Below are 27,355 nucleotides of genomic sequence, written 5' to 3'. Positions count from 1 at the left end.
CTGTTGGCCAGATGATGGCAGTGGGAAATGCACGCTGACAGCCATCTCTGAATGTAAGAATTGGAAAAGGCGTTGCACTTGCTTACCAGTCCGAAGGCAACAAACAATTGCAATTACTTTCAAAACTCTTTAATGCGAGCCACACAGAGTTTGAGGGCTAGGGTGACATCTAGGGAATGACATCACTCCTCTGGAGACAGAGAGCCAAAGAATACTGGTAGAATCAAGGTTTCATTAAGGTGAAGCAGGTCTGAGTACCACATTTGGCGCGGCCAAGCCGGCTAACAGGATCATTGTGCAGCGGCTCCATTTTAGTGTACTGAGAAATCGATGTAGCAGAGAAATCGGGAGGAAAAGTGTACAACAAAAGATCTTTCCATGGAAACGAGAACACGTTCCCCAGTCTTCCTTCTTAGGCAAACCTGCTCGTAAAAGTGGTGCACTTCCTGTTGATCGCCCTGGCGAACAGGTCGATATTTAGACGACCCCACTCGGAGAAGAGGAGCAGAACTTGGCCTTGGTGAAGTTCCCATTCATGGCGGATCCCGAGATCCCAGCTGAGTGAATATTCTATGGTATTGTGGATCCTGGTAGATGGAAGGGAAGCAGGATCATGTTGTGCACCAGCGCCCCTTCCATGGCACCTGCGTCTCTGCAGACAGAATCGGAGAGTGGGTCCCACTGTAGAGGAGGTCCCAAATATAGCCTGCACTCCAATCGCCCATTTTGAAGTACCAGGAACATTCACACCGAAATATGTGTAGTATGATGTAATACCTATTGAAGTACCAATAACCAGACAACCATGGCCATTAAGGTACCCATTGAGAAAACCCTACCAGCAAATGAAACGAAATGAAGATTGTTTAAGTACTGTACAGGAAGAAACCAGAAAATCCTTAATGGAGGACGAATGGTGACGTCACAAGGGCCCGGACTAACGCACAGATAGAAGACATGACGCCCCAAGGATGACACAAAGAGACGAAACGCCAGGAATAAAGATATCGTGAAACTAAAAGAAGAGAACATTGTTGAAATACGAGAGAGCTCAAGCTGAAAGCATGATGAAGATATTCAACCAGCTAACGCCTGTACATATGCTTGGAACCACAAGAAGCTAAAGAAAACAGTGCGGCTTGCTATGCTAAGTAGGCAAATAGAGCGGTGTGCGAATGTACATAATCTACCGAAAAACAAAGCACAATATTATAAGTGCGGGTCCACTTTGCATAAAAAGCAGAACCAACTCAGATTATTACAGGCCAAACGCAAGAAGTTTCATATTCTAGCATCAAGAGGAAAAAGGCTGAATAGAAACTTGGCAGAGGCAGCCCGTGCCAGGGAAGCCGAGGTAACATAGATAGAAGCTGTAGACAGTAGCTACTTTTAATTGAAGATTTAATTGAAGATAAGAACAGACTTTCCTGCCTCTGAAGAATCGAGATAAGAAAGCGAATGCAGGTGGCAGGGTGAAACGAGAATCAAATGCACAAATGGAGAGAAACGAGGCAAATCCATGGTGTACCAGCATGTGACCTGCCGAGAGAAAGGAGGCACGGTTTCACACCTACGCCTGGCACCAGCCCAGACAAAGATATCAAAACCTTTCCAGACAGAAGATGCAGTTTCAGGGCCAACCACAGTGAACTAATTGACGCATAGCCCATAAAGTGATGATTGATTAAAGGAAGGCAGGGTGAGCTAAGGGACGTCCTGCACCTGGTTGACCATTCTGCGTGCTGCTAGGCAAAGCGGAGAGTTATGCATGGGGTTGATGCCAACCCAATCACAGTGGACCAAATAATCTAGGGTCCTATAGTTAGTAAAACTAATGAGGCGTCATACTTTTAGTGACGTTTAAAGAAGTCATTTATGAAGGAAGGGCTTAGATGCCCACCTGACAGTATTTACCCAATCCCATCACTCCGTTACCATATACAGATATAGCACCTATATTAAAGTTACCTTTTCCCAACCAACAGAATTGCATGTTAACTTTTGAGTGTTACACATCAGATTATGATGCGTTTTGAGTATAAAAGTTATGTTTTGTATGAAGTTCGAGGTAGTTGAAGCTAGACGTGCTGTCGCACTGCTGTCGATTTCCATGTTTCTCCGTTTTTTGTACTTGTCATTAAACAGACTCCCCTTTTGCCAAACCGTTGAGTTGTCCTTATTCATCGGTATTGGAGTAAGAGACCCTGCACCCCCATCCATCTTGAGGTGCAGCTAGCTCGTCTTACAGTATTGCAGAGCAAACCCCGACTCTATGGGTCGGCCAGGGTCTCTCAGAACACTTGGTAGCAAAGATCTAATGGTTTATTGACTATCCATTATTAATTGAAGTAAGACACCTATTGACCGTCGACATAAAGTAACTCTAGGTCTTCGGCAATATCACAAGTCCTTTGCCATTCAGCTGAGAAGACCATGAAGCTCCCCATAGACAATGGTAGTGTAAGCAGGAAAACTGCAGTCAGGGCCTGAAGGGACCCGTTTTCCCAACACATCCCTTCCCATTCCTACGGGCAACTGATAGGGTGAAAAGCTGAAGAAGGCGGTAACGAAGGTGGTGATCCCGAGGGTCCAGAGATGAACAATGCGAACGGTGAGTGAAACAAAAATGTTGTGCTTTGGCAAACAGTGCATGCCTTAGAACAAGTAAGGGGAAAAGGTAACGGAGGGATGAGGAAGAAAAAAAAAAAAAGAAAAGAATATATATATATATATATATAGGGATAATGACTCGAGAATAATTAAATAATTACAGATTACCGGGGTGGACTCCCGAGAAGAGAGAGGTTACCAGGTCGGACACCTGAGAAGTGAGAGGATTCGCCTTATTCCTGCGCTTTAAATATAGCGGCCAGAAGAAACATGTACCCAGAGTCCCACATAATGGGGAACAAATAGACTACCACAACGTTCAAAGACATTGTGAAAGGGGTTTGTTTACACTCCGTAAAGGGGTAATGAATGGAGGCAGAGATATTTGTGTCCAGCTGGTGTCTGTCTAGTTTGTTAAGCGTCTGTCTCACATGTTTTCTGTCGTGACTTCACATGTGACATTTTTTTTTTTAAGATACCTGATTAAAAGATTTTGCGAGATCCAATAGCTGAGATGGAATCGCACACGAATTGATGTTTTTTAATACATTGGAATATGTAAAAATTTTGTGAAAATTTGGATTCGAGCTTGCGGTGTTTGGTGCTCGCTCATATTGTCACGAGTTGTTTAAGCCACATGGAAGCATTGGCAAGTGTTATATAAGAGGAAAGGGAACAGACTTAAACATCAAAGACATAACTCCATTAGCACACTTATGCAAGCAATTGCCAAAATCCGCCCCCAAGCTAAAGAAGTGTAGCACTGAGTGGGTTAAAGGTACTGCCCATAAGATGTTTATGCCGTGTCCACAAAATGGCTCTTTATCTAAAGCCGTCTTACAACATATGATAACATATTTGCATGCCACATATACAGGCAGGAAGTTAGAAAAACGCCTTGATATTCTTGAATTGTGCAAAATGTACGAACATGTAAAGGAAGAAGAGCCGCCAACAGATTGGATACTTAATGTATGCAATGAGGGGAGTGCGATGCCTACTGCGCCACCTGCCCCACTCGAAACGAAAGATGAAGGAAGTAAGGTCGAGGGATTATACCGGTTGTGGGAATTTAAAGCAGCCACGGAGTACAGCAACCCCGCATATGAGTCACCTACACATAGTAGTGACTAAAATCAAGGGAAGGACAAGAATATTACCTCCACAGTCCCAAGGGACAAGGGGAGACGCGATGATGAAAGAAAAGACCAGGCACAGACAAGTGCATCTCCCGACAAGGAGAGAGAAGGGAAGACATGGAAAGTGAGCAGAGACAGAACTGATGAGATAGCATGCGCAAAGGACGAATGGATGGGAGGACACAATTTATTAAAATTCAATGGTAAAGGCATTGATGACACAAGACAAAAGGAGAGGTTAGGAAAGACAGACAAAGGCGAGAGCATCTATATTGCGAGGAGCAAGAAAAACAGCTTGGTAGCAACCCAAGAGCAGCCTACGATCAAGACAGACGGAAACAGCAAAGGTTAGAAAAAGAGCAAAGTATACGTGAAAAAAGAATAAAACGACGAAGAGATGAGGAAATACGAAGGGCAGATGAACGTAGAAATGAAAAGAGAAGGGAAGAAGATAGGGTCCGAGAAGAGGCGAGGAAGCGCAAATAATTTGATGATGATATCGAGCATAAGCGAAGACAGCACGCGATCTTGAATATTTGGAGAGGGAAGTTAAAAAACCCCATCCAGTTGTAGACTGGGAAGACATTGAAGAATTTTTTCCTGCGTACGATTCAGTACCAAGCACGTCTAGGGCAAATATTGATGATGACTTCGACACCAGAAGCATCGAAGAAACAATCAATAAAATATATGATGAAATGGGGCTAGAACAAATACCCCAAGGAGAGAGGGAAGAGGAGCAATTGGAAAGCACTCAACTGTATGACACTGAGGATGTCACCTGAAGTAGTGGGAATAAAGACCTATCCCTGGATAGGCTACAAATAAGTAGGAATAAAGAGGATACAAGAAGTTGCATAAATTAGGAACACAATGTCCGAAGGAGAGGAGCGCGAGGAAAGAGAAGGAGGGAGACAGAACGAAGGATGTCTCCCAAGAGAGAAAGGGATACGATGGTCAGATACTAGCGAGTCTGCACCCAGGGCATCAGAGTCAGCCACGCGGTCTGACCGACAAAGAAGTGTCTCACGGTCAGAGGGGGGTGTCTTCACTGCCCTATGTGGACAGGCTAAGGACATTGCCAGGTAGAAGGTGATGCGGGAATGTTATCCCTGCTATAGACCGGAGAACAATGAGAGAAGAAAAAGAGGGCTATGCATTCCAGTTTCCGCTACCACAAAAGAGGGGGGGGGGAGTAAGACCACAATATATTCCATGGCCACACATGGATCGGGAAAACTTGAAAAACAAGCTTCCAGTGCTGACATCGGGAGCCGTAAAATGGATACATGAGTTAGCAAAATGACAGGGGGAAACACTTAGCCATAGGGGACATTAAGGGTCTCCTAACTGCCATACTTGGTGAGAGAGCAGATGATGTGTGGGCCCAGGCAGGGTACCCTGGTGTAACCACAATCAATAGGACGGAGCGCCATTTAACAATTGCAGAGCAAGCAGTATGGAAAGCGCTACAAGTACTTTACCCAGATATTTCCGATATGGGAGCTATAATGACTCGAAAAATTAAGGATTCTGAAGATCCATTAATTTATATACAGAATTTCCAAGATGCATGGGTGCTCAAAATGCATGCATCTTGGACAAAATACATACCTGTGTTTTACCATATATTGTGCCAAGGATTGCCAGAACCAGTGCAGTAACAACTCAAGAAATTGGTAGGAGTTGAGGCTAAACCTTGAGCTGAAATACAGCTGACTATCGCACATTATTGTAGACTAGTACAGGAAAAGAATCGAAAGAAGGAAGCAACTTGAAAGGGTGAGGAATCAAATCTGGTGCAGAAGAAACTATCAAAGTATGCTCTTGAAGGAGCCATGCTAACAAACGCAGCTGAACAAAGCGTGCCGCAGGTGGCTAGTCCACTACAGAATAATCAGGATAACGTAGGATGTTACCCACGGAGGAGAGGATTTAGGGGGAAAGGATGGCAGAGCAGTCAGGGAGGCTTTAAAAACGTGCAAAATGGAAACCCAGATATGTCAAATGGGCAAATAATCCGACAACCACCAGTATGTTGGCTGTGTGGAATGACAGGGCACTTGGCGCGCAAATGCAGAAATCAAGGCATGATGCAGAACGGCCAAGGGATGGGAGCAGGCATGACAAATCCACCTACAGTTGTACAACAGGGCATTGCACAGAATCACACAGTGCAACAACAAGCGCCAGGAGCGCAGCACAGAGTGCAATCTCAGAGCATGGGCAGTTTTCCGCAAGGACAAATCCAGCAGGCACCATTGCAAGTATCACGCACGATGAGCACAGGGCAGACCCAGGGGAAGCAACAATGGGAATGGGGAAAATCTACAAGTGCACAGTGGGCCAAACTTGTATATAAACTAGGACAGCTCACTGGGAACCCTGATGTGCTCTATCCAATTAGTGATGCAGGACCCTCATCGGTAACCTAGGGTGGATGTCGTTATAGGGGGCAAAGATTATTTGTTCCTAGTAGACACGGGTGCAACACGCTCGTGCATACGTGAAGGAAAGTTTTCCTTGTCTGTCGAGGCCATAGATACTCAGTTTCACAGGAGCTCACAGTCAAGTTCCCTTTACAAATGCACTCCCAGTCTCCATAGGAGAGTGCAAAATGAATGTACCCTTATTATACTCACGTCAGACCCCAGTAAATATTTTGGGTCGAGACATAATGAAAAAGTTGAAAATGAACATTTCGTTCACGGAGGAGGGCATAGTGTGCTCAACTCCAGGAATGCACTACTCAAATGTATGTGAAATAATTAGAGCATACTCAGGACACATAGCCATGAGGGCCATACCATTAGAGCCAGAAATGTTTGCATATGGCATGCGTGTGCTTATGGCGGGATTGCCAGGCCTTGCAGATAAAGTAATGAGAACCCCTGATGAGTTCTTATTCAGACCGAGAATACCAATGCATGAGGAGGGGGGACAAGTATTTCCCTTCATAATACACGCTGCCACAGTTCGAGGGAAAGTGGTTTTGGTTGATAGTTACGATGATGAGGGCAGACAATGGTGCGCGATTATCGCCATCAAAGAAGGATATCGAGTGACTAACGTCACCGAAGATGATTTGTTTGAAGAACAAGCAGAAATCAGAGAGACAATGGTAGAGGTAAACCTCACCTTTCTGGTAAAAATGATCAAAAGAGAGGTACCTCAGAGAATTATGCTAGCACTGAAACGTCCCGAATATTTTGATGATGACATAGCTAAAGTGCCTGTCTCAATGTGGACTACCGGACCCTATGACGTAGGCCTCTTGAAGGGGGTGGGAGAAGTAAGAATTAAATTGAAACCAGGAGCAATCCTACCAAGAGCCCGACAATATCCCATGTCCAGAGAGGCAGATGAAGGGATTTCTAAGACAATTTCTGCCATGATAGACCAGAGCATCTTTTATTGACGTCAGAGTCACCATGCAATACATCAGTTTATCCTGTCAAGAAATCAAAGGCGGGGGGGTCTTGGAGGCTAATTCAAGATCTTACACCGATTAACGATATTGTTGAGGCCGAGTTCCCTTTATCCCCTAACCCGTCTACAATTCTATGTACTATACCCGCTGAGGCAAAATATTTCACAGTGATTGACTTGAAAAATGCATTTTTCTCAATCCCGTTGCACCGTCACTCACAAGATCTGACGTCATTCACGGTCAGACAAATGCGTCTGAAAAGCACGAGGCTGCCACAAGGGTACTGTGAGTCTTCATCTATTTTCAACAGAGTCCTGCAGATGGATTTGAGCAATATTACATTCGAAAGTGTCGTCTTACAATATGCGGATGACATCCTAATTTGTAGCACCACAGAAGAACAGTGCAGGCACGTTTCTGTTCGGCTATTGACTATATTGGCTGAGAAAGGATATAAAGTTGACAAGGAAAAGTTACAATATTGTCAACAAGAAGTGCTGTACATATGCCAGTTGATCTCACATGAAGGAAAGAGAGTGACCCCAGAAAGGGCTGAAGCCATAATGAACATGACTAAGCCACACACGATAAAGCAAATGCAGAGTTTTCTAGGCCTATGCAATTATGTTAGAGCATGGGTTTTCGATTACAGCTCTTATACTAAGCCTTTACTTCAGGCCCTAAATAAGGCCCAAGTGACAAAGGAGAAGATTGAATGGTCTAAAGCCATGGAGGAAGGGTTTGCTGAACTCAAGTGAGCAATTTGTACAGCTCCAGTTCTTGGAATTCCCAATTATGCAGAGGAATTTTACCTGTTTTCACACAAAAATGACAGCGTCATGGCGGCAGTGCTCGCTCAAAGAACCTCCTTGGGGTACAAACCCCTAGTATACTATAGTGTGAATCTGGACCCAGAAATGAGAGGCCACTTCCAATACGAATAAAGATTAGCCGCCGCCATAGAGAAGGCTACAACCAGTGTGATGGGATGCTCCATGACGTACGTCGAGCACTCACTATTTGCTATTCTAGAGAAACCAAAGGGCACATTGACATCTCAGAGAGCTTCTGCTTATGAAGTGATCATATCAAACCCATCGATCAAAATAGTCCGATGTAGATAGTAAATCCAGCCACGTTCATCGCAGAACCAATCACTGAGGGAGAGCCGATAAATGACTGCGCGAACTACGAAGAATTCTATGATGAAATTCCCAGGGTGAAAGAAAATGCCTTGGAAGGAGGAGAGATCGTCTTTATTGACAGGTCATCGAGAATTGAGCAAAGTGATGGGCAAAGATACACAGGCGTTGCTGTGATAAAGCACACGGCAAATGGATAGTTTCAAGTGTTTCTTAGTGCACTAATACCATCTCATTATTCAGCACAGGCTGCACAATTACTGGTGTTGATACTCGCCATTGAGAATCACGCAGACCAGGAAGTAACGGTGTACAGTGACTCCGCCTATGTGACTTCGACAGTGCACGCAGGCTTAGCGTGCTGCAAAAGGAGGGGCTACCTCCGAGCAGACAGCATGCCAGTGCAGCACGCAGGCTGATTAAGGCACTACAGCTCCCAGTGGGCATAGTGGTCGTGAAATGCGCCGCCCACACCAAGGGGATAGATTTTGTCTCACGCGAGAATCAAGCAGCAGACACAAAAGCCAAACGTATGGCATCCAAAAGTGAGACGGTTATGGAAGTGGAAATGGTGTGCACAAATGAAAGGATGATGGTTGCTTGAGCAACTTCCGAAGCTTAGAACGATCTATGACAAACCCAATTAATGGAGCTCCAAGGGGAGGCACCGCAGGAAGAGAAAAACCTGTGGAAACGTCAAGGGTGTTCTTTAAACACCTCTGACAGCTTGTGGCGACAAGACAGCACTGGTAAACCAGTAATGCCTGTAGCCCTATTAAAAATAGTGCTGGAGCAGTTACATTACCCGGTGTACATGACAAAAGAGAATCTAGCAGCAACGTTCGCGGAAGACTGGTTCATACCAAATTTAGCGGAGCATGTTGCATTTTTTATGGTGAACTGCATAATCTGCCAGCAATTCACCGCTGGGCACACATTAAAAGTAATAAGAGGAGTCACCGCCAGGCCTTTTCAGCAATTGCATGTCGATTACGTCGACATGATTCAAGTATGCAACGGGTACAGATATTTAATTGTTGTGGTGTGTCCATTCTCTAGATGGATAGAAGCAGGTCCATGTACACACCCTGACTCTACCTGTGCGGCAACATTTTTAGTGAGGGAAGTGTTTCCCAGGTGGGGTGTGTGTGAAGTCAAGAGATCAGATAATGGGCCCCACTTTGTTAATACAGTTTATGAGCAGATTAGCTTGCTGCTTGGTATAAAGCACAAGTTCTCGTCGGCGTATCATCCAGAAGGTAATGGGATATGCGAGAGGCTCAACGGCTTGTTGAAGGAGAGAATAGCCACGTTGAAGCTTACTCTAAAGAGGGGATGTTTGTACTGCCTTCCATTGGCACTGTATGCTCTTCGGAACCAACCTGGCTCCGACCATCATCTTACACCACACAAGATAGCCACAGGAAGAAGAATGAGAACTCCCCTCACACCCTGAGACAGAGCTAGATGTGATGCCCAGTCAACAGGAGAGGTTTTAGGGTCTGAAATGCAAAACTATCTGAACTGTATGACATCTTGCCTTACTGCAATTTCAGACCAGCTGCAGCGACGACGCAAAGGGTGCAGCACAGCACAGAACACAGCATGCATCAGACTCAGTTCAAGGTCTACGTGTTCCACTCATCTTCCCTGGTGACGCCGTCTTGGTGAGAAATCATACAAGGAAAAAGTGGGACGAACCAAGATTCAACGGTCCCTTCATTATAGAGGACTGCACTCTGTCTGACGTGAAGCTAGAGGGCAGGAGAGCTTGGATTTTTCTCTGCGTCATTAAACCTACATCAGAGAAAGCCCCCTGCCTGCACCCCAGCGAGAGGAATCGACGAGCAATGGGGAAGAACCACAGCACGTGCAGACGAGATCCATGATGAGGAAGAAGGATGCATGACCAGCAAAGTAAAAGACAAATAACTTTTGCAAAAGGTTGTGGTTTCATTTTGGACATTGCTCTAAGCTAAAAAGAGGATAAGGACATAAAACTGACATACTGTGCATCCTAGTTGCAGGATGAAGAAGAACATTTTGCTTATAAGCCACAACATAGTCTGTTAACTTTGAACTTTGGACTGAGACACGCTAAAGCCTTGATTAGAAAGACTATGCCAAATGTTGACCAAGGACACATAAATTGAAATAAGATACAGTACCCTAGTTTCTTCCACACCGAGATACTATTTGGAAGTCATTTATGGTGTCCCGCGGTAGAGACATCACAAAGGACATAGTTACATACTTCAACCTAGTGCTAAGATCATATCCGTCATTAGTAGGCAGACTTTCGCCAAGATCCTGAAAACTAAAAAATAATAAGGCAACTGCTTACTGTCATTGCAGAACAATTAATTGTACTCCCCGAGTACAGAGAGAAAAAAGCAAATGATCCCAACACAAGCGGAAATAGATGAGCTCATCAACACTCTGTTCTTTTGCATAATTGAAGACTGTCCATTTATTGTCGGGAGAACAACGGATAAGTTAACATTCCTTCAAGATCCAACGAATACAGAAAACCTAAGTTGTCTCCTAAACAACATACTGTTTTTGGTCGCACTTCAGGCAAACAGACAGTGCAGACATTGTTTAAATCAAGGAAAAAACAAAATCCTGAACCCAGCAAGGCAGGACAAATGTCCCTGTCACCAGAAGACAGTAGATTTGCATACAACGTATTGTTTCACCTTATTCAGAACTTTCCAGAGCTAGTGGGAAGACCAGTCAATGTTGACATACTTATATTTCTCGGAGATCCAGTAAAGAGTACTCCGCTAAACATGCTCTTGCATGCTATTGTAGCTCAAATCAAAACTTCCAATCTCCATCGAGTCCTTAGGAGAAGATCGTGAAACCTTCCGCCGAGGGACAGATAGAAGAAACAGAGTCAAGAACTCCATTTGTTACATTTGTTGGTAGCTTTCCATATTTCTTCATACCAACCAGTGTCCAGCATGTCTTCAGGACTGAAGCAGATTCGGGGGATGGATTGGGAACTCACCTACTTTGAACATGCACAGTAAAAAGACACACCAAAGTATTACTTAAATTGATTTATTTTCCATAGTCTAGCAAAAGAACTGTATCCTGTAATAAAAGACAATTGTCACATGCAAGAAGGGGAAGGGGAATACCTTTTGAGCACCTGACACTCCTGAACTCAGAACTTGAAGGGCAACATTGAATAAGGAAATACTAACATCAACAATTGGTGAATGATCAAGACGGGGGCACAGAGCAGCAACCCGGTCCTCCCACAAGAAGAGAGGCATTCTGGCTTCTCTGGAAGGAAATGCTGTTGCCTCACGTATCGAACCATTATGTACGTACGCAGTGTATTCATCATTATTTTACTGTCATTAACAATCAGAACTGCATTCTATATTGGTGACAAAGAGTTCCAATTTCAGTGCACCCACCTAATGATATACGCATAAAGCCCACGAAAGCACCCAGACCTTATATAGTCATTCCAGTCCCTAGAAGATCTGATGGTGGGGTGAATGAACTTGAAATGGATGTAATTAGGAATGATAAAGGTATGGACACCAAAAAGATACGTCTTCAAGCCATCATGTGCAGAACCAGAAGATGAAGAGGGAATGAGCCCAGAAGAGGATATGAAAATAAATACAGAAGAACCAAGTAAAATGAATCCAAAGGAGAAAATAGAAGTGGTTGATAAATCGACCATAGGGGGGGAGTGTAGAGGAGGTCCCAAATATAGCCTGCACTCCAGTCGCCCATTTTGAAGTACCAGGAACATTCACACCGAAATATGTGACGTTAGATGAGCAATTAAACCAGCAGAGAGCCGCAGTAGGGCTATGCCCAGTACCTATCAGAAGAACAATATCTATTGAAGTACCAATAACCAGACAAACATGGGCAGTAAGGTACCCATTGAGAAAACCCTAGCAGCAAATGAAATGAAATGAAGATGGTTTAAGTACTGTACATAAAGAAACCAGAATATCCTTAATGGAGGGCCAATAGTGACGTCACAAGGGCCCGGACTAACGCACAGATAGAAGACATGACGGCCCAAGGATGACACAAAGAGACGAAATGCCAGGAATAAAGACATCATGAAACTAAAAGAAGAGAACATTGTTGAAATACGAGAGAGCTCAAGATGAAAGCATGATGAAGATATTCAACCAGCTAACGCCTGTAGATATGCTTGGAACCGCAAGAAGCTAAAGAAAACAGTGTGGCTTGCTATGCTAAGTAGGAGAATAGAGTGGCAAGCACCACTGTACATAATCTACCTCAAAACGAAGCACAATATTATAAGTGCGGGTCCACTTTGCATAAAGAGCAGAACCAACTCAGGTTATTACAGGCCAAACGCAAGAAGTTTCATATTCTAGCATCAAGAGGAAAAAGGCTAAATCGAAACTCGGCAGAGGCAGCTCGTACCAGGGAAGCCAAGGTCACATAGATAGAAGCTGTAGACAGTAGCTACTTTTAATTGAAGTTAAGAACAGAATATCCTACCTCTGAAGAATCGAGATAAGAAAGCGAATGCAGGTGGCAGGGTGAAACGAGAATCAAATGCACAAATGGAGGGAAACGAGGCAAATCCATGGTGTACCAGCACGTGACCTGCCAAGCGAAAGGAGGCACGGTTTCACACCTACACCTGGCACCAGCCCAGACAGAGATATCAAAACATTTCCAGACAGAAGATGCAGTTTCGGGGCCAACCACAGTGAACCAATTGACACATAGCCCATAAAGTGATGAATGATTGAAGGAAGGCAGGGTGAGCTAAGGGACGTCCTGCACCTGATTGACCATTGTGCGTGCTGCTCGGCAAAGTGGAGAGTTATGCATGGGGTTGATGCAAACCCAATCACAGTGGACCAAATAATCTAGAGTCCTATAGTTAGTAAAACCAATGAGACGTCGTACTTTTAGTGACGTTTAAAGTAGTCATTTATGAAGGAAGGGTTTAGATGCCCACCTGACAGTATTTACCCAATCCCATCACTCCGTTACCATATATAGATATAGCACCTATATTAAAGTTACCTTTTCCCAACCAATAGAATTGCATGTTAACTTTTGAGTGTTACACGTCATATTATGATGCGATTTGAGTATTAAAGTCATGTTTTGTATGAAGTTCGAGGGAGTTGAAGCGAGACGGGCTGTCGCACTGCTGTCGATATCCATGTTTCCCCGTTTTTTGTACTTGTCATTAAACGGACTCCCCTTTTGCCAAACCATTGAGTTGTCCTTATTGATTGGTGTTGGAGTAAGAGACCCTGCACCCCCATCCATCTCGAGGTGCAGCTATCTCGTCTTAAAGTACTGCAGAGCAAACCCCTGACTGTATGTGCCGGCCGGGGGTCTCTCAGTACACCCTTTGCTTGCGATTATAGAACATGGTTGTGTTATCCGTGAAGACGCAAAATCACCCCGTTCTGCAATTGTGGCTTGAAGAACTTCAGGGCCCAGAACACTGCTCTCAGCTCCAGGACATAGCATGGAATTCTCCTGTGTGTGCTCTCCACCCTTCTAGGGAGGCATACGTCATAACTGTTAGCTGGTGTGCAGGAAGGTGAGAGAAGGCTCTGTGAGTTAGGTTGAGACGCCAACCCCACCAGGGGAGGCCTTATCAAAAGGAGGGCGTGAGGAGAAGTTTGTCCTCCCAAGATTCCGATATTTACTGCCAATGGTCATCCAAGAACTCCTGAAGTGGTCTCATTTGGAGTCTGCAGTGTGGGATCAATGGGATGCATGAGGACATCATTCCCAAGAGGGACTTGATGCAATTGGTAGGCATTACAGCTGCTGAACCTTTTTCAGGGTGGTATTCACCCTCCCTTCTGAAGGTGTAGTGACACACGCAAGAGTGTTGAGGCATGAGCCCAGGAACAGCACGTTTTTTTAAATTACTTTTTAAAATTGAATTTAAGTCAAAATCCAAAATCACTTGGAGGCAAGGTTCAGTGCACGCATCTCGATTCATAAGCCATTCAAAATCATCAGTAAAGTGGTAGAGCGGAATCTTAATCTCCATACCTGCACCCTTACTTCCCACCCCAGCAACCCCCCACCTTCCCAATAACATGCCGTTCCCTCCCCCACGCTTTCAACCCCAATAACCAAAGAAAAACAAACTACCAGCTACCCAAAGGGAGAGAAATAAATGTCACATCAAGTATAGTAATAGTGGAATGGGGGCGCTAGTGAGCCCAGCCAAAATGGCTGTGAGACTGTGAGCTCCTAAACACCTTGAAAGATTGGGCGAATATCCAAAGGTTTCCCGACTGCGTTGATACTTCAGAAGCGGTGCCGTGCAATAGGACACCCACACCCCTTCCTGGGGAAAATTTGAAGTCTGGTGGTGCCTGGAGAGCACGGAAGGAGATTGTACACTGGAGCCCAGGACTGCAACGGCTCAGAGGCGGCAGAGGAGGAGGCGGCCTTGGGCGCGAAAGGCCGGGGAACATCAGGCCCAGAATGAATGTACACGGTTGCGATGGGGTGTACCCGGATGCAGCCCAGCTAAAAGAGGAGCCCCAACCTACTCTTCGGTGACCCAAACCGGAAGCAGGCGATCCAAGGACTCATGACACCGATGCACGGTGTGCCAGTGGGCATGGGGGAGTCACACCCACAAGCGAGAGGCACACGCTGGCCAGAGCGGAACCATGGACAGCAACAACCAGCAGGTGAGGGGCAGGAGCTAACGGCACCCACACGAGGCCGAAGCCAACCAAATATACTACAAAGTTGTAGTATATTTTAACGTGTGGTTTTTATTGAAGTTAAATAGAAGTGTTGTGTTTATAACAAATAGTTTAAAAATAAATGTACTTATATTTTTCTACCTGAAACCTTGAGTCAGTGTTTGCATGAGTCACAGTAATTGTGGTCCCTTTGTATAATATCTGCTACTGCTCATATACTCTTGAGATAAGCCTGACTGCTCCGCCACTGCTACCACTATGACATAGTAGTACAGGCTTGTACCAAAGGTAAAACTTGTACCACCACCTGTAGTCTTAATTGTATGTAGTGGTCCCTAAGGGCACTGCACAGGATTCTGCCTAACACTGAAACAAAGAGGAAAGGTGGGAAAGAAGGAGGAGAGTGCAGCAAAGGCAAGAGAGATCAGGAGGCGGTAGATCAGAAGGAGGAAGGGGAACATAGGGAGAGAGCAAAAACAAACATCAGAGGTTGGGAAAGATCAGATGGTGCAGCAGAAGAGCCAGGAAGAGGAGGGTAAGCCTTAAGAAAGAACAAGTGGGTTAAGGAAGGGGCTCGTAAATTGTGCTTCCACTGGTACCTGACCCTGCAGTGCCTCCACGCCATTCACCCTACTTATTCCGACACGTGCTGGCATGGATGTGGGCACTTAGGAGACCTAGCTGACATGTGGTGGCACTTCCCCATCATACAGGCCTATTGGCAGGAGGTTCGATCCAGGATCAAGGAGATCATGGGTGCCCTGCTCCCCATGGAGCTGCTAGTCTTCTTATTGGGTGATGTCCCTGATGATGGCTCGTTGCCCATGATGGGCCCCAGAGCAGACTTTTGATTTCCCAATTGTTAATAGCAACACATATTACCAGGGCTCGGTTCTGGAAAACGGTGGAGGGTCCATGCATCTCATATTGGAGGGTGAAAGTGTGGGAGTTAATGGGGATGGAGAAAAAATGCCAGCACTTTTGGCAGGACCATGCAAAAGTTCTCACAAATATGGAGCCCCTTTCTGGAACACGTGGCCGATAGAGAACTGATGTTTTTTCGGCCTCTGATCTTGAAGCACTTGGCACTGTTGTAAAATTGCGGAGGATGTGTGCGCGCATGGGTAATGTTCCTTCCAACTATGTCATTGTACCTAGTCATGTGATTTATTCCTTTATTTATTTATTTATTTTATTATTATTGTTCGTAGTCTTCTCTATTCTCTTCTTCTTTCTCTCCCCATTTCTTGGTCAGTTGAAGCTTTGAAGTTTGTTGATCTTACAAAATGAAATTTTGATATTAACTGATGCTTTGTTCTTGCACTGTGCTGTATATTATGTGCCCATTGAGATTTTAATAAAAACAAAAGTTGAACAAAAAGAAAAAGAAAGCAAGAGCGGAGAAGGATGGAGAAAACACAGTGGTTATAGAACGTAAGGAGGAGGAGAGTGAGTTCAAGACAAGAAGGAATGTGAAGGAGGTGAAAAGAATCTTATTGACAGAGGTGTTGGTGAACAGTTGTTTGAAGAGGAGGAGGGCGGACATACAAGAGATAAAGCAAGGCGCTATGACAGATGGTGAAGAAGAAAGCCAGCAGTGAGGTGACAAGGCACTAATGGTTTAGTGTGTTAATGAGGAAAGAGAAGAAAGGAACCAGTGGAGGAGATGGGCACAGAGCGAGGGAGGTCTGGAAAAAGAAGAAGTGCCAATGACACAGGGCAACTGACTTGTAGGGCAGCTACCGCTACAGCACTGACAGAGACTGTGGCTGAGTCTGATATTGGAAGCAGGGGCCTTCCTTGGCCCAGAGAAGAGTGAACCATCATTATCAAAGCCTGAAGGATTGGCTCATGACCCAGGGTCCCTGCAAACGCAAGGTGGTAAAACCTGCAAAAAGAAGAGAAACCTGACAAGTGCAATGACAGAGCACCACGACCACCAAATCAAGAAAGAAGTGTTGAGCAACTGAAAACCATAAAAACTGAGGGACTCTACAGGACCACCAGCTGACAGTGCTAAGTCAAAGACTATGCTCCTAAAACAAGCAGCAATTGCTCACCATTGTTTCTTTTAAATGCCCTATAATCGTATATTCTGCCTACACTAACCCCTAGGTTTCTCTCACTGTTACTCAGTCTCTAGGTCTCAGTCTGGGCTGTCTTTGGATCAGCAAAGGTCAGTGTAATCAGTGCTCAGTTTCAATTGGTGTCAACGGTAAAGCTCCAGCAATAGTGCTTAGCAACACCAGCACTTATTTGCTTGTAATCAGAAGCTGAGGAAGGCACTGTAACGTACTACATCGATGGCCTCCTTCATGACCACTTAGGCTTAGACTCACGTGGTTTACACTTGACAAGATGGTCATTACCTAGTTTTTCTTTTACGGCTGCTTCCTAATCCTTGCGCAACGCTGCATTTCAAACCTCTGCTAACTACCAGCCCGTCTCTTCTGGCTCGATCCCTTTGTTTCTGTCGCCTTGCTGCTATTCCTACTTGCTGCGCTCCGAGGCCTTCGGGCACGTAGCGCCTTATCAAAAACTAAAAATGAATCAGAGTGCTGCTAAATATTGTCAAACAAGCACTACTGAACTGCCACAACAATCCGGGCGCACTCACCTCCAATAATATAATTGTGGTAGTTTAGCAGCTAAGACATATCCTAAGCGAAGCAGAGATACGCCTCACTGAACCCAAGTGATCTCATGGTCAAAACCTTCAAGTGAATGCGTCATCTTATGGAGAATGAACATCGGAGCGATTAAAGCACCATTGTTGATTGGATATACTTGGCTGAGTGGATCCACAAAGGAGCAAATAAAGCAGTATAGCTGGAGCAAAGCCCAAATACTCAGGAGTGGGCAGGAGGGCCAGGAAGGCTTTGGTCGAGAGTCTGTGCTTGAGAGCAGGTTGGTACTAGAGAGCAGCAACTTGCCATTGCAAGGAAGGGATGAGTGCAAGTATTAATATTGTGGTTGATTTCTTAAATATGGTCTTCATCCAGGGGAAAGGGCAGGACTCTAGTGTGGTCACCTGCTCCAACAATCATTTGGGGCAAAACTCTCTCTGCAGTCATTTGCCTAATCTCTTTGGACGCGAAGATAAATCATTTTTTTGAAGATTTAATTTTTGGATGGGAAAGCAGAAGACATGAGCCCTGGTTTCACATCTTGGTAATAAATCTGAAAAACCCACTATCACTTATTTTTTGTCGCACCTAAAAGTTACATAAAAGTCCATCAAGATTTGCATCAGCAAAAGATGCACGCTACCAAAAGTGAATACTTCAATTACAACTGTGCTTGCTAATTGGTAATATAATTATTGCATTAAATATATAAAGATCACTGGCTGATCAAATCAATGCAAAAAAAAGGGTGTCAAATTTAATATATCAGTGGATAATTAGGTCATTAAATAAAGAAGTTATGCTTAAATCATCTATGTATTAGGAACATATTTTTCTTTTGATACAATTACCTGGTTATTTGATATGGATAACCTCAGTGGAGAGAGCTTCCTATGTTTATTGTCGGGATGTTTCATTTGGCCAGTTCCTTCAGGATGCAACAAAATGTTCTGATTTTGCAATTCGGTATCTTTTGAAGTGCTCTTTTCTTTTTTACCCTTTTTTCTTCTCGTCTCATATCCACCATTAATATTGTATACAGTTTCAGAAGTACGTTTAATAACAGGGCAATCAGGATTTTCTCTAAGGCAAGCACAATCCACCTTGTATTTGCTGTAAATAAAAAAAGAAAACAATTGTACATATTATGGTATTTTATGGACTGTTATGGCATGGGGTTTGTTAAGTGGAACTGTCACACAAAGGTATCTTGATGCTATGTAAAAGTGAAATGTAGATCCATTCTATTAATATGTTGTAGGTTAAAGGAGATCAAACAGAAAACCTTTCAGGCGTTTATGGAAGGCATTAAGATTTTCTCTCTATGTAATGAAGAATGGAGCAAGTTCAAAAGATTGGCCGCTTGTACCGTAAAAGATTGTCCGCCTTGGGTTTCTTTATGAGAAGATGGGAGCTTTAGTAATCATTTGTCACTTGATGTAAGTGATCGATTGGGGGTGTACATTTTAAGGGGGGAGCCATTTGGAAGATTCAGGGTTTTAAAAACAAGGCATAAACTTTTAAAAATTAGTCTTTTTATTGACAACTAATGTAGGTCAGGGAATATATGGTCATATTTCCTGAGATTTAGCAAGATCCTGGCTGCAGCATTCTGGATTCTCTGCAGTCCTGACCTCTGGGTATTAGGCAAGTCTAGATAGATGAACAAGTAACTTACCCCTGGTAACGTTCTTTCGACTGGATGTTCCTCCCACGTATTTCTCATCTACGATATCTCCTATATCCAGCTTCAGCTGGTTCGGGAAAAAACATTTCGGCAGAGGGTGCTGTGCGTCGGTGTGGTCGTCTCGAAGATGACGTCATTGAAGGTATAGATGGAACGTGCAGGGCCCGTTGGCTACAGTTCTGTTTTTTCTTACAGTAGAGCTACCAGCATTAATGAGGTTTAGACCATGCCAGACTCTGAAGGAGCGTAAATTGTAAATCACAGAAATTCTACCGCTGGGTAGGCTGGGAGGGGCGATGAGGAATACGTGGAAGGAACATCCAATGGAAAGAAAGTTACCAGGGGTAAGTAACTTGTTCTTCGAATGGATTGTTTCCTCCCACGTATTGATCATCTAGAGATAGACTCCCAAAGCAGTATTTGTTTTGGCGGAGGCAGTACACATTTTGCAATCAAGGGTTGTAATGAACCGAATGAAGAACTGCTTTCCCAAAACTTTGGTATTCTTGAGATGTAGAAGCTCAGAGCCCTTCTTGGGTCAAGTCTGTGTAACCTTTCCTCTTCCTTACCAGGATGACGTGGTGGGTAAAATGGAGGTCATACTAACTTTTGTCGCAGATGAAAATCTGATATAATCTTAGGTAGGAAGGAAGGTATGACCTTAAGGACGACCTTGTCCTTATAAAAAAACATAAACAGTGGTTTAGAAGATAGTGCCTGCAACTCACTCACCCTATGGGCTGATGTTAACGCTACTAACAAGATGGTTTTGAATGTTATTAGCCTTAAAGGACCTGAATGGAGTGGTTCAAATGGTGCACACATGAGAAGAACAAGTTACTTTCTTACCTGGTAACGTTCTTTCGATCGGATGTTCCGACAACGTATTCCACATCTATGACAGTAATCACCACAGCTGTGCTGCTTCGAAAAAAAGATTTGGCGGCGGTGTACTGTGTCGATGACGTCAATACACTGTCCCTCAAGGGCGTCGGTCGAGCCGACGTCACCAGATATAAGTAGGACGCACAATGCCCGTAGCCTCAGTTGTATTTTTTTTCCCAGAACGCGTGGCACCAATCTTCTGCCAGAATGACTACAGAAAGCCTTGCAGAAACGTAAGCTGCAATCGCATAAGAAATTCTGTAGAGGGGCAGGCTGGGAGGGTTCGATGTGGAATACGTCGTCGGAACATCCCATCGAAAGAACGTTACCAGGTAAGAAATTAACTTGTTCTTCGAGGAGACGTATTCCACATCTATGACAGACTCCCAAAGCAGTACCAACATATGGAGGTGGGAAAAGAATTTAGAATTTTAGAATGCCCAATCAAATTATAGAATAGAGGACCGCCTTGCCAAGGGCCAAATCTTGTCCATGGATAGAATCCAGGGAGTAGTGTTTTACAAAAGTATGGACAGAGGCCTATGTGGCTGCTTCACAAATGTTGTGAATGGGAACACCCCTTTGCAAAGCAGTCGAGGCAGCCACACCCCTATTAGAATGTGCCCGTAAGCCTACCGGAGGGTCCTTACCCGCCAAACGGTAACATTCAGAGATTTCAAGATAATCCATCTGGACAAGGTCTGTTTAGTAACCGCTTGACCAAAACGCCTTCCAGCGTGTCCTAGAAAGAGCTGATCGTCCACTCTGACCCGGGACATGCGTGATATGTAGAAACTTAAAGCTCTCCTAGGATCCAACCAATGGAGCCTCTCCTTTTCCTTACCAGGATGCGGAGGAGGATAGAACGCCGGAAGAATTACCTTCTGGCTCAAGTGAAATTCTGACACAACCTTCGGAAGAAAAGAAGGACGAACCCTAAGGACAACCCTGTCCTTATGGAACACCTTGAAAGGTGGCTTGGCGGATAGTGCCTGCAACTCCCTCACTCTGCGAGCGGAAGTAACCGCAACAAAAAATACAGTCTAAAATGTCAACAGTCTCAATGGACAAGAATGTAAGGGTGGAAACGGAGCTCCCATCAGGAACTTTAAAACTAAGTTCAAATCCCAACCGGGCACCTGGAAGGTGACGGTGGAAACACATTAGTTAGCCCTTTCCGAAACTGAGAAATCAAAGGAATCTTAAAATAAGAACACTCCTCAGACGAACGCTTAAATATGGACAGCGCCACTAGGTAACCCTTAATGGTACCCACTTGCAGGCCCTTGTGGGCTAATGAAAGCAAAAAAGACAGAAGCACAGGAATGGCACATGAAAAAGGATCCACATTCTGTACCTTGCGTTAGTCGCAGAACCATCTCCAACGGCAATGGTACAGGGACTTTGTTGCGGGACTTCTGGCCGAAAGCAACACCTCCATCACGTCTTCAGCGAGGGCCCAATCCTTATACCTCAACCTTTCAGATACCAAGCATGAAGGCTGAGAGACTTGACCTCTGGATGGAGAACCCGACCCCCCTCCCGTGAGAGCAGATCGTCTCGGTAGGGAAGACGGCATGGAGGGCAGATGGACATGTCTAGAAGGTCCGGGTACCACGCTCTCCTGGCCCATGCCTGAGCAATGAGGATCATTCAGGAACCAAACCTCTGTAACCTCCTCAGCACTTGCGGAATGACGGGGACTGGAGGAAACTTGTACAGCAGTGGGAAGGACCACTCCACTACGAACGTGTCCCCTAAGGCTCCTCTTAGAGGAAATTCCCACAAGCAGAATCTTTCGCACTTCCGTTTGACACTGGTAGCAAAGAGATCCACTTGTGGGGTCTCCCAAAGGGAGAAGATCTCCAAAAGAACTTCCTGAGCCAGCTGCCACTCGTGAGAGACTGTACCCTGCCTGCTTAGAGTGTCCGCCGCCTCGTTTTCGTCTCCGGCCAGATGAACTCCCGAGATCGAAATTTCCTGCTGGATGGCCCAGAACCAGAGCTGCTTCGCCTCTCTACACAATGGGAGAGACCCTGCCCCCCCTTTTTGTTGAGGTAGTGTATGGCCACTGTATTGTCTGTCAGAATCAGGACATTCTTCCGCCGCACAGGCGGCAGAAAAACATTCAGGGCGAACCTGATGGCCCTCAGCTCCAACAGATTCATATGGAGTCTGGACTCCAAGGGAGACCAACGACCACTGACTGTCAACTCGTTGGCATGAGCTCCCCATCCTGTGAGGGATGCGTCCGTCACGATCATTATCTCCAGCCAGGGTAGCCAAAATGGAGCCCCCTTCATCAGATTGCATTTGACGGCCCACCACAGAAGATCCTGGGCGACCGAGGGCGGCACCTGAACGGGATCCAACATCCTGCCGGTGGACTGCGACCACTGCATCTTGAGAGCCCATTGCAGAGATCTCATCCGCAACCTGGCCTCTGGCGCTAGTAGAATGCAGGATGCCATGGGGGGGGGCGCTGTTGCGCACGACGGAAATGTCCGCCTGATTCCAGAGCTCCCGCTCCACTGAGATATCCTGCGCCATAACATCCGTTATAACACTGCCTGCGTGGTCTATCTGTTCTGGGAAGGCAGTCCAGCTATCCATGGTCAGCCGGCCGAACTCCTGTGGGTCGGGACCTAAGAGCACCGAAGATACAACCCCTGGCAGATCAGCCGATGCACGCGGCCAAAAGCATCCTGCTAAGAGCTCCAGGACGATTCACGCGAGTGCCGCGGCGCGGCTGTGGTGCTGAGGCCCCTGATGGGAGGAGCCTAAACTGCGACCCAGGGCCGACGTCTTGCTGGTAATACGCGGGGCTATCCGCAACATAGGTGGTTTGATCGAACGACCTGACCTGCATTCCAGTCCGGCCTCGATGTGTGGGGACCCGCGGCCGCTGAAATCCTGGGGAAAAAAAACCCGTTGAGCCCGCATTAAAACTGGTGACGAGGTTCACGGCGGGCCCGTGATACTGGACCGCGAGGAGATCCGGAGACGAGAGTAGCCGGAGCGGTGTCGGGTAAGGAGGCACGACTGGGCGGCGGATAAGTGGCCGAGAAAAGACTCATCATTTTTCCAGGGGTAGCGGCTGCAAACCCGGGTACAATCCCTTTTGAGCTAATACCTCTTGCCCTGCGCTCCGCTGAACCGACGAACTCTGGGGGGCGTGCGGCAGGTTGGGGTCACTCAGACGCTTCCCCCCCCCCCCAAGACTCCTGATACTTACCTTCGCCCGCGGCGCACTGAGCTTGCCGCAGTGGGCCTTCGCTCCACGTGGGGGACTGGACTAAGTGGAGGCCCCAGCACATACAACAACTGCGGGCCGAAGCGGCTCAGTAATCCTGCTAAACTATCACGGCACTTACTGCACTGCCCCAGTGCACAATTCCGACAGTACCATGGGGGAGCCACAGAAGTCAGGGAAAAGCGCCAAAACTCCGGGGAAGCAGAAGAAGGGCCCAATGGACGCTTACACGGGCAGTCAGAGTCTGGCTGCGCCGGATGACGCCAGGCAGATGCTAACGAGACCCCCACTACTGAGCCTAGTGAGAATTTAGACAACTTAACCGCAATAGTGCTGAATGGTTTCCGCGCAGTTAACACGAAAATGGACAACATAGTGTCCACTATCGGCTCCTTAAAAGCGAGAATGGAGAAAGAAAGTTTGCGCATCACGGAGACCGAAAGCAGGATAAGCACTAACGAAGACACTATCTCGCATCACAGCCGTGACATCATTCAAATCAAAGAAAACATGGTGAAACTACAGAACAAATGCGAGGACATAGAGTCGCGTTCTAGGAGAAATAATATCCGCGTGGTGGGCGTGGCAGAATCTTTTGGCAAAAGCCAAATGGAGAAATAGCTTGAGGCACTGCTTAAAACCCTGTTTGGACCGGAGGCATTCTCTGAACATTCTTTGGTGGAACGCGCTCACTGCACTTTGGCTCCAGCACCTAAACCGGGTGCACCACCACGCACCATGACTCCTCAATTACAGGGACAGGGATACTATCCTACGTAAGGCAAGAGAGATGGGCACCCTTCAATATGAGGAAAGTCGCATCCACATCTACCCTGATTTCTCCTCGGGGGTACAGGCAAGCAGAAGATCCTACGAGCCAGTCAAGAGGCTCCTAAGAGAACGCCAGACCCCGTACGCTCTGATGTTCCCGGCAAGGATGAGGATCCAGTATGCAGGGAGGGCCCATTTCTTTGAGTCTCTGGCCGAAGCCACGCAATATATTGAAACATCCATACCTCTTCCTCCCAGAGGGGGTAGACCGGCCCAAAATAACAGACCCAGACCTGCAGATTAAGGAACACTTGACTGTCAACTCCTTCTAAGGCTCTAGTCATGATGAGTGTTCGATCAAGATATACCAGGCAATTTGGTTGGTGGAGTTGCCGGACCTGATCGGCAGCCATGTGGAGCAACATGGCTACCCGCAGAATATTCCATAAGTTTTGTTGGACACATCGTCAAGTTGGGGGTGATGATGAGCGTGGGGGGGCGGGATGGGGCGAGGGGTTTGGAGAATTCAGCTCCAGCAGTTACTTATGGTGGCAGCTTGTTGGGGGTTGGTGCCACTCTGCGGAGCCATGTTCAGGCACAAAGAAGTTGGAGATGTTTTGTTGGTAGAAAAGTAAAAGTGTGGTAGCATTGAGGCTGGTACCGAGTATATTGCACGATTACTGTAAACCCGTTGAGTTTGACAATGGATAATGCTTTGGTTAAGAGCCCAGGTAATGGAGTTAAGGTTAAACTCCTGACATGGAATGTTCGGGGGCTAAATAACCAGGTTAAGGTAAAGAAGTTTTCCAACTATGTTGCCGGGCATGCCCACCAGATCCTGATGGTACAGGAAACCCATTCGTTGGGGCTAAGTAATACCCATATATTGCCCGGGTGGGGTCCTCTGAGGTTCTACACTGATTATTCATCCCAATCCAGAGGGGTGATCAACCTCATTCATCCAGGCCTTGGGTTCAGGGTGGGTGATCTCAAGGTTGATCCTCAGGGCAGATATGTTTTGGTCTGGGGGGAGGTGGCTACTAAACAGATACTTCTGGTCAACACATACGGGCCCAATATCGATGACCCTGCCTTTTACATGGATGTATACCAGATGATTTTGTCGCTCGATATCCCGAATGTGCTATGGGGGGATTTCAATCTGGCTTTGGATCAGACTCTTGATAGATCCTCGAAGGTGGTTAGAACCCCTAGCAGGGCAGTGCTGAATCTGAGACATGTTTTGTCGCAACTGTTGCTGGCTGATGCATGGCGTGAAATTCATCCTGATAGCAGGAGATACACGTTCTATTCCTCGGTGCACGACTCGGAGTCTAGGATTGATTATTGGTTTGTCTCCATGTCTTTGATGGCTGGGGCGGAGGGGTGCAAAATCTTTCCCCGAACATTGTCAGATCATTGCCCAGTGCTGCTGGAACTAGTGTTCCGAAAGGCCCTGTGTCCTGCCAGGAGATGGAGGATGACGGGTGGAATGTTGGGAGACCGGGGGACAGTGGAGGAACTTCATGTTGAGATAGCAGAATTTTTTTCTAATAATGTGGGATCAGTTGACAAATGCTCAACGGTGTGGGAATCCTTTAAGGTCTGGATAAGGGGGGTTTTGATGTCCAAATCTAAGGGTATGCTGAAGGCTGTGCGAACCGAATTGTCCACTATTGAAGTCAAACTAGACGTTTTGGAACAAACATACACCAACACGCCAGACAAAGTAGTATTGGCCGACATACACACACACCTCCAAGAGTTTGATAAGCTCGCCATAAGGGAGGTCCGATATGTGGCGACCCCTAAACGCGCGCGTAGGTACAGGGAGAGTAATAAGGCAGGCAGAACGCTTGCAAACCTACTCAAACACGATAAGCAACCTACACAGATCACAAGTATACGCACAGCTCAGGGGAGGGTACTGCTCAGAGATGAAGACATAAACGGGGAATTTATGGAGTTTTACAAGGAGTTATACTCCAATAAAGATAAGAAAACACTCGCAGAAATTGAGATATACCTTGAAGTCCTCTCCCTTCTTAAACTCTCTGACGAAGAATGCCTGGCGTTGGACCGACCAGTGACTTCGGAAGAGATTGCAGAAGCAGTCAAAGCAGTGGCTTCGGGCAGGGCACCGGGGTCGGACGGGTTGGGTGCCGAATTTTACAAAGAGTTCCACAAGGAACTCGCTCCGATACTGTGGCAGGTGTGGGAGGAGGCCCTGGAGTGCAGCAGGCTTCCCCCTACTATGAGAGAAGCTATCATAACCGTACTCGATAAGCCTAGACGACCGCCGCAGGACGTTTCGTCCTATAGGCCCCTGTCACTTATTAACACCGATGCTAAAATACTTGCAAAGGTCCTTGCGAATCGGCTTCTGCCAACGATCCCTACTTTAGTACATCCTGATCAGAACGGGTGTATTTCTCCGCAATCTACTGCCCTGAACCTCCGACGACTCTTTGGTATAATGGCACAGATAGATCCTGCTAAGAGCGCGGTGGCCATAACCCTTGATGCTGAAAAAGGGTTTGACTCTGTCTCATGGGTCTATCTCCTTGCCGTGCTGGAAGCGTTCGGGGTGGGGCCCAACTTCATAAAATATGTGAAACTACTCTACACAGATCCGGGGCTCGTGTCCTGACTAATAGAGCCATTTCCCAGATGTTCCTGTTGGGGAGGGGAACCAGACAGGGATGCCCGTTTTCGCCATTGCTGTTCACATTAACCATTGAGCCAATGGCAGCTGCGGTCCGCCTCAGACATTCGGATAGAGAGATCAAAATGAAGGGATCCACCCAACTAATATCGCTTTATGCAGATGACACTCTGTTATATGTTAAAGAACCTGAACTTAATATAACACCCATTATGGCTGAGGTTCAGGACTTCGCAGAGTATTCTGGGTATACGATAAACAGAGCCAAATCGGAGATATTTCCGCTCACACCGGCCACCCAGTGCCCCACAGTTACAGATGGACTTAAATGGTCTGACGACCGTATCAGATACCTGGGAATTCTTGTCTCCAGTAATAAACTTGCATTATATGCGGATAACCACGAAAGTGCCCTGCAAACTTTAACTGC

The 27,355-nt window shown here is 46.1% G+C and overlaps 1 protein-coding gene across 4 annotated transcripts in view; it reads right to left on the bottom strand.

Annotated features, from left to right (window-relative positions):
* Positions 1 to 27,355, bottom strand: part of KMT2E (lysine methyltransferase 2E (inactive)) — a 3,564,841-nt gene that overhangs the window by 1,500,536 nt on the left and 2,036,950 nt on the right. For all 4 annotated transcript variants that reach the window (XM_069629119.1, XM_069629120.1, XM_069629118.1 and 1 more), the window contains one exon: positions 18,516 to 18,777. In XM_069629119.1, coding sequence (XP_069485220.1) covers positions 18,516 to 18,777 — 262 coding nt within the window. The remainder of the gene's footprint in view (positions 1 to 18,515; positions 18,778 to 27,355) is intronic.

This window comes from Ambystoma mexicanum, chromosome 12, assembly GCF_040938575.1.
Source record: "Ambystoma mexicanum isolate Mex_15411 chromosome 12, UKY_AmexF1_1, whole genome shotgun sequence".
In the NCBI taxonomy this organism is placed as follows: domain Eukaryota; kingdom Metazoa; phylum Chordata; class Amphibia; order Caudata; family Ambystomatidae; genus Ambystoma; species Ambystoma mexicanum.
The sequence above is the reverse complement of the archived record's forward strand: the minus strand, read 5'-3'. Positions and strand labels throughout refer to the sequence as shown.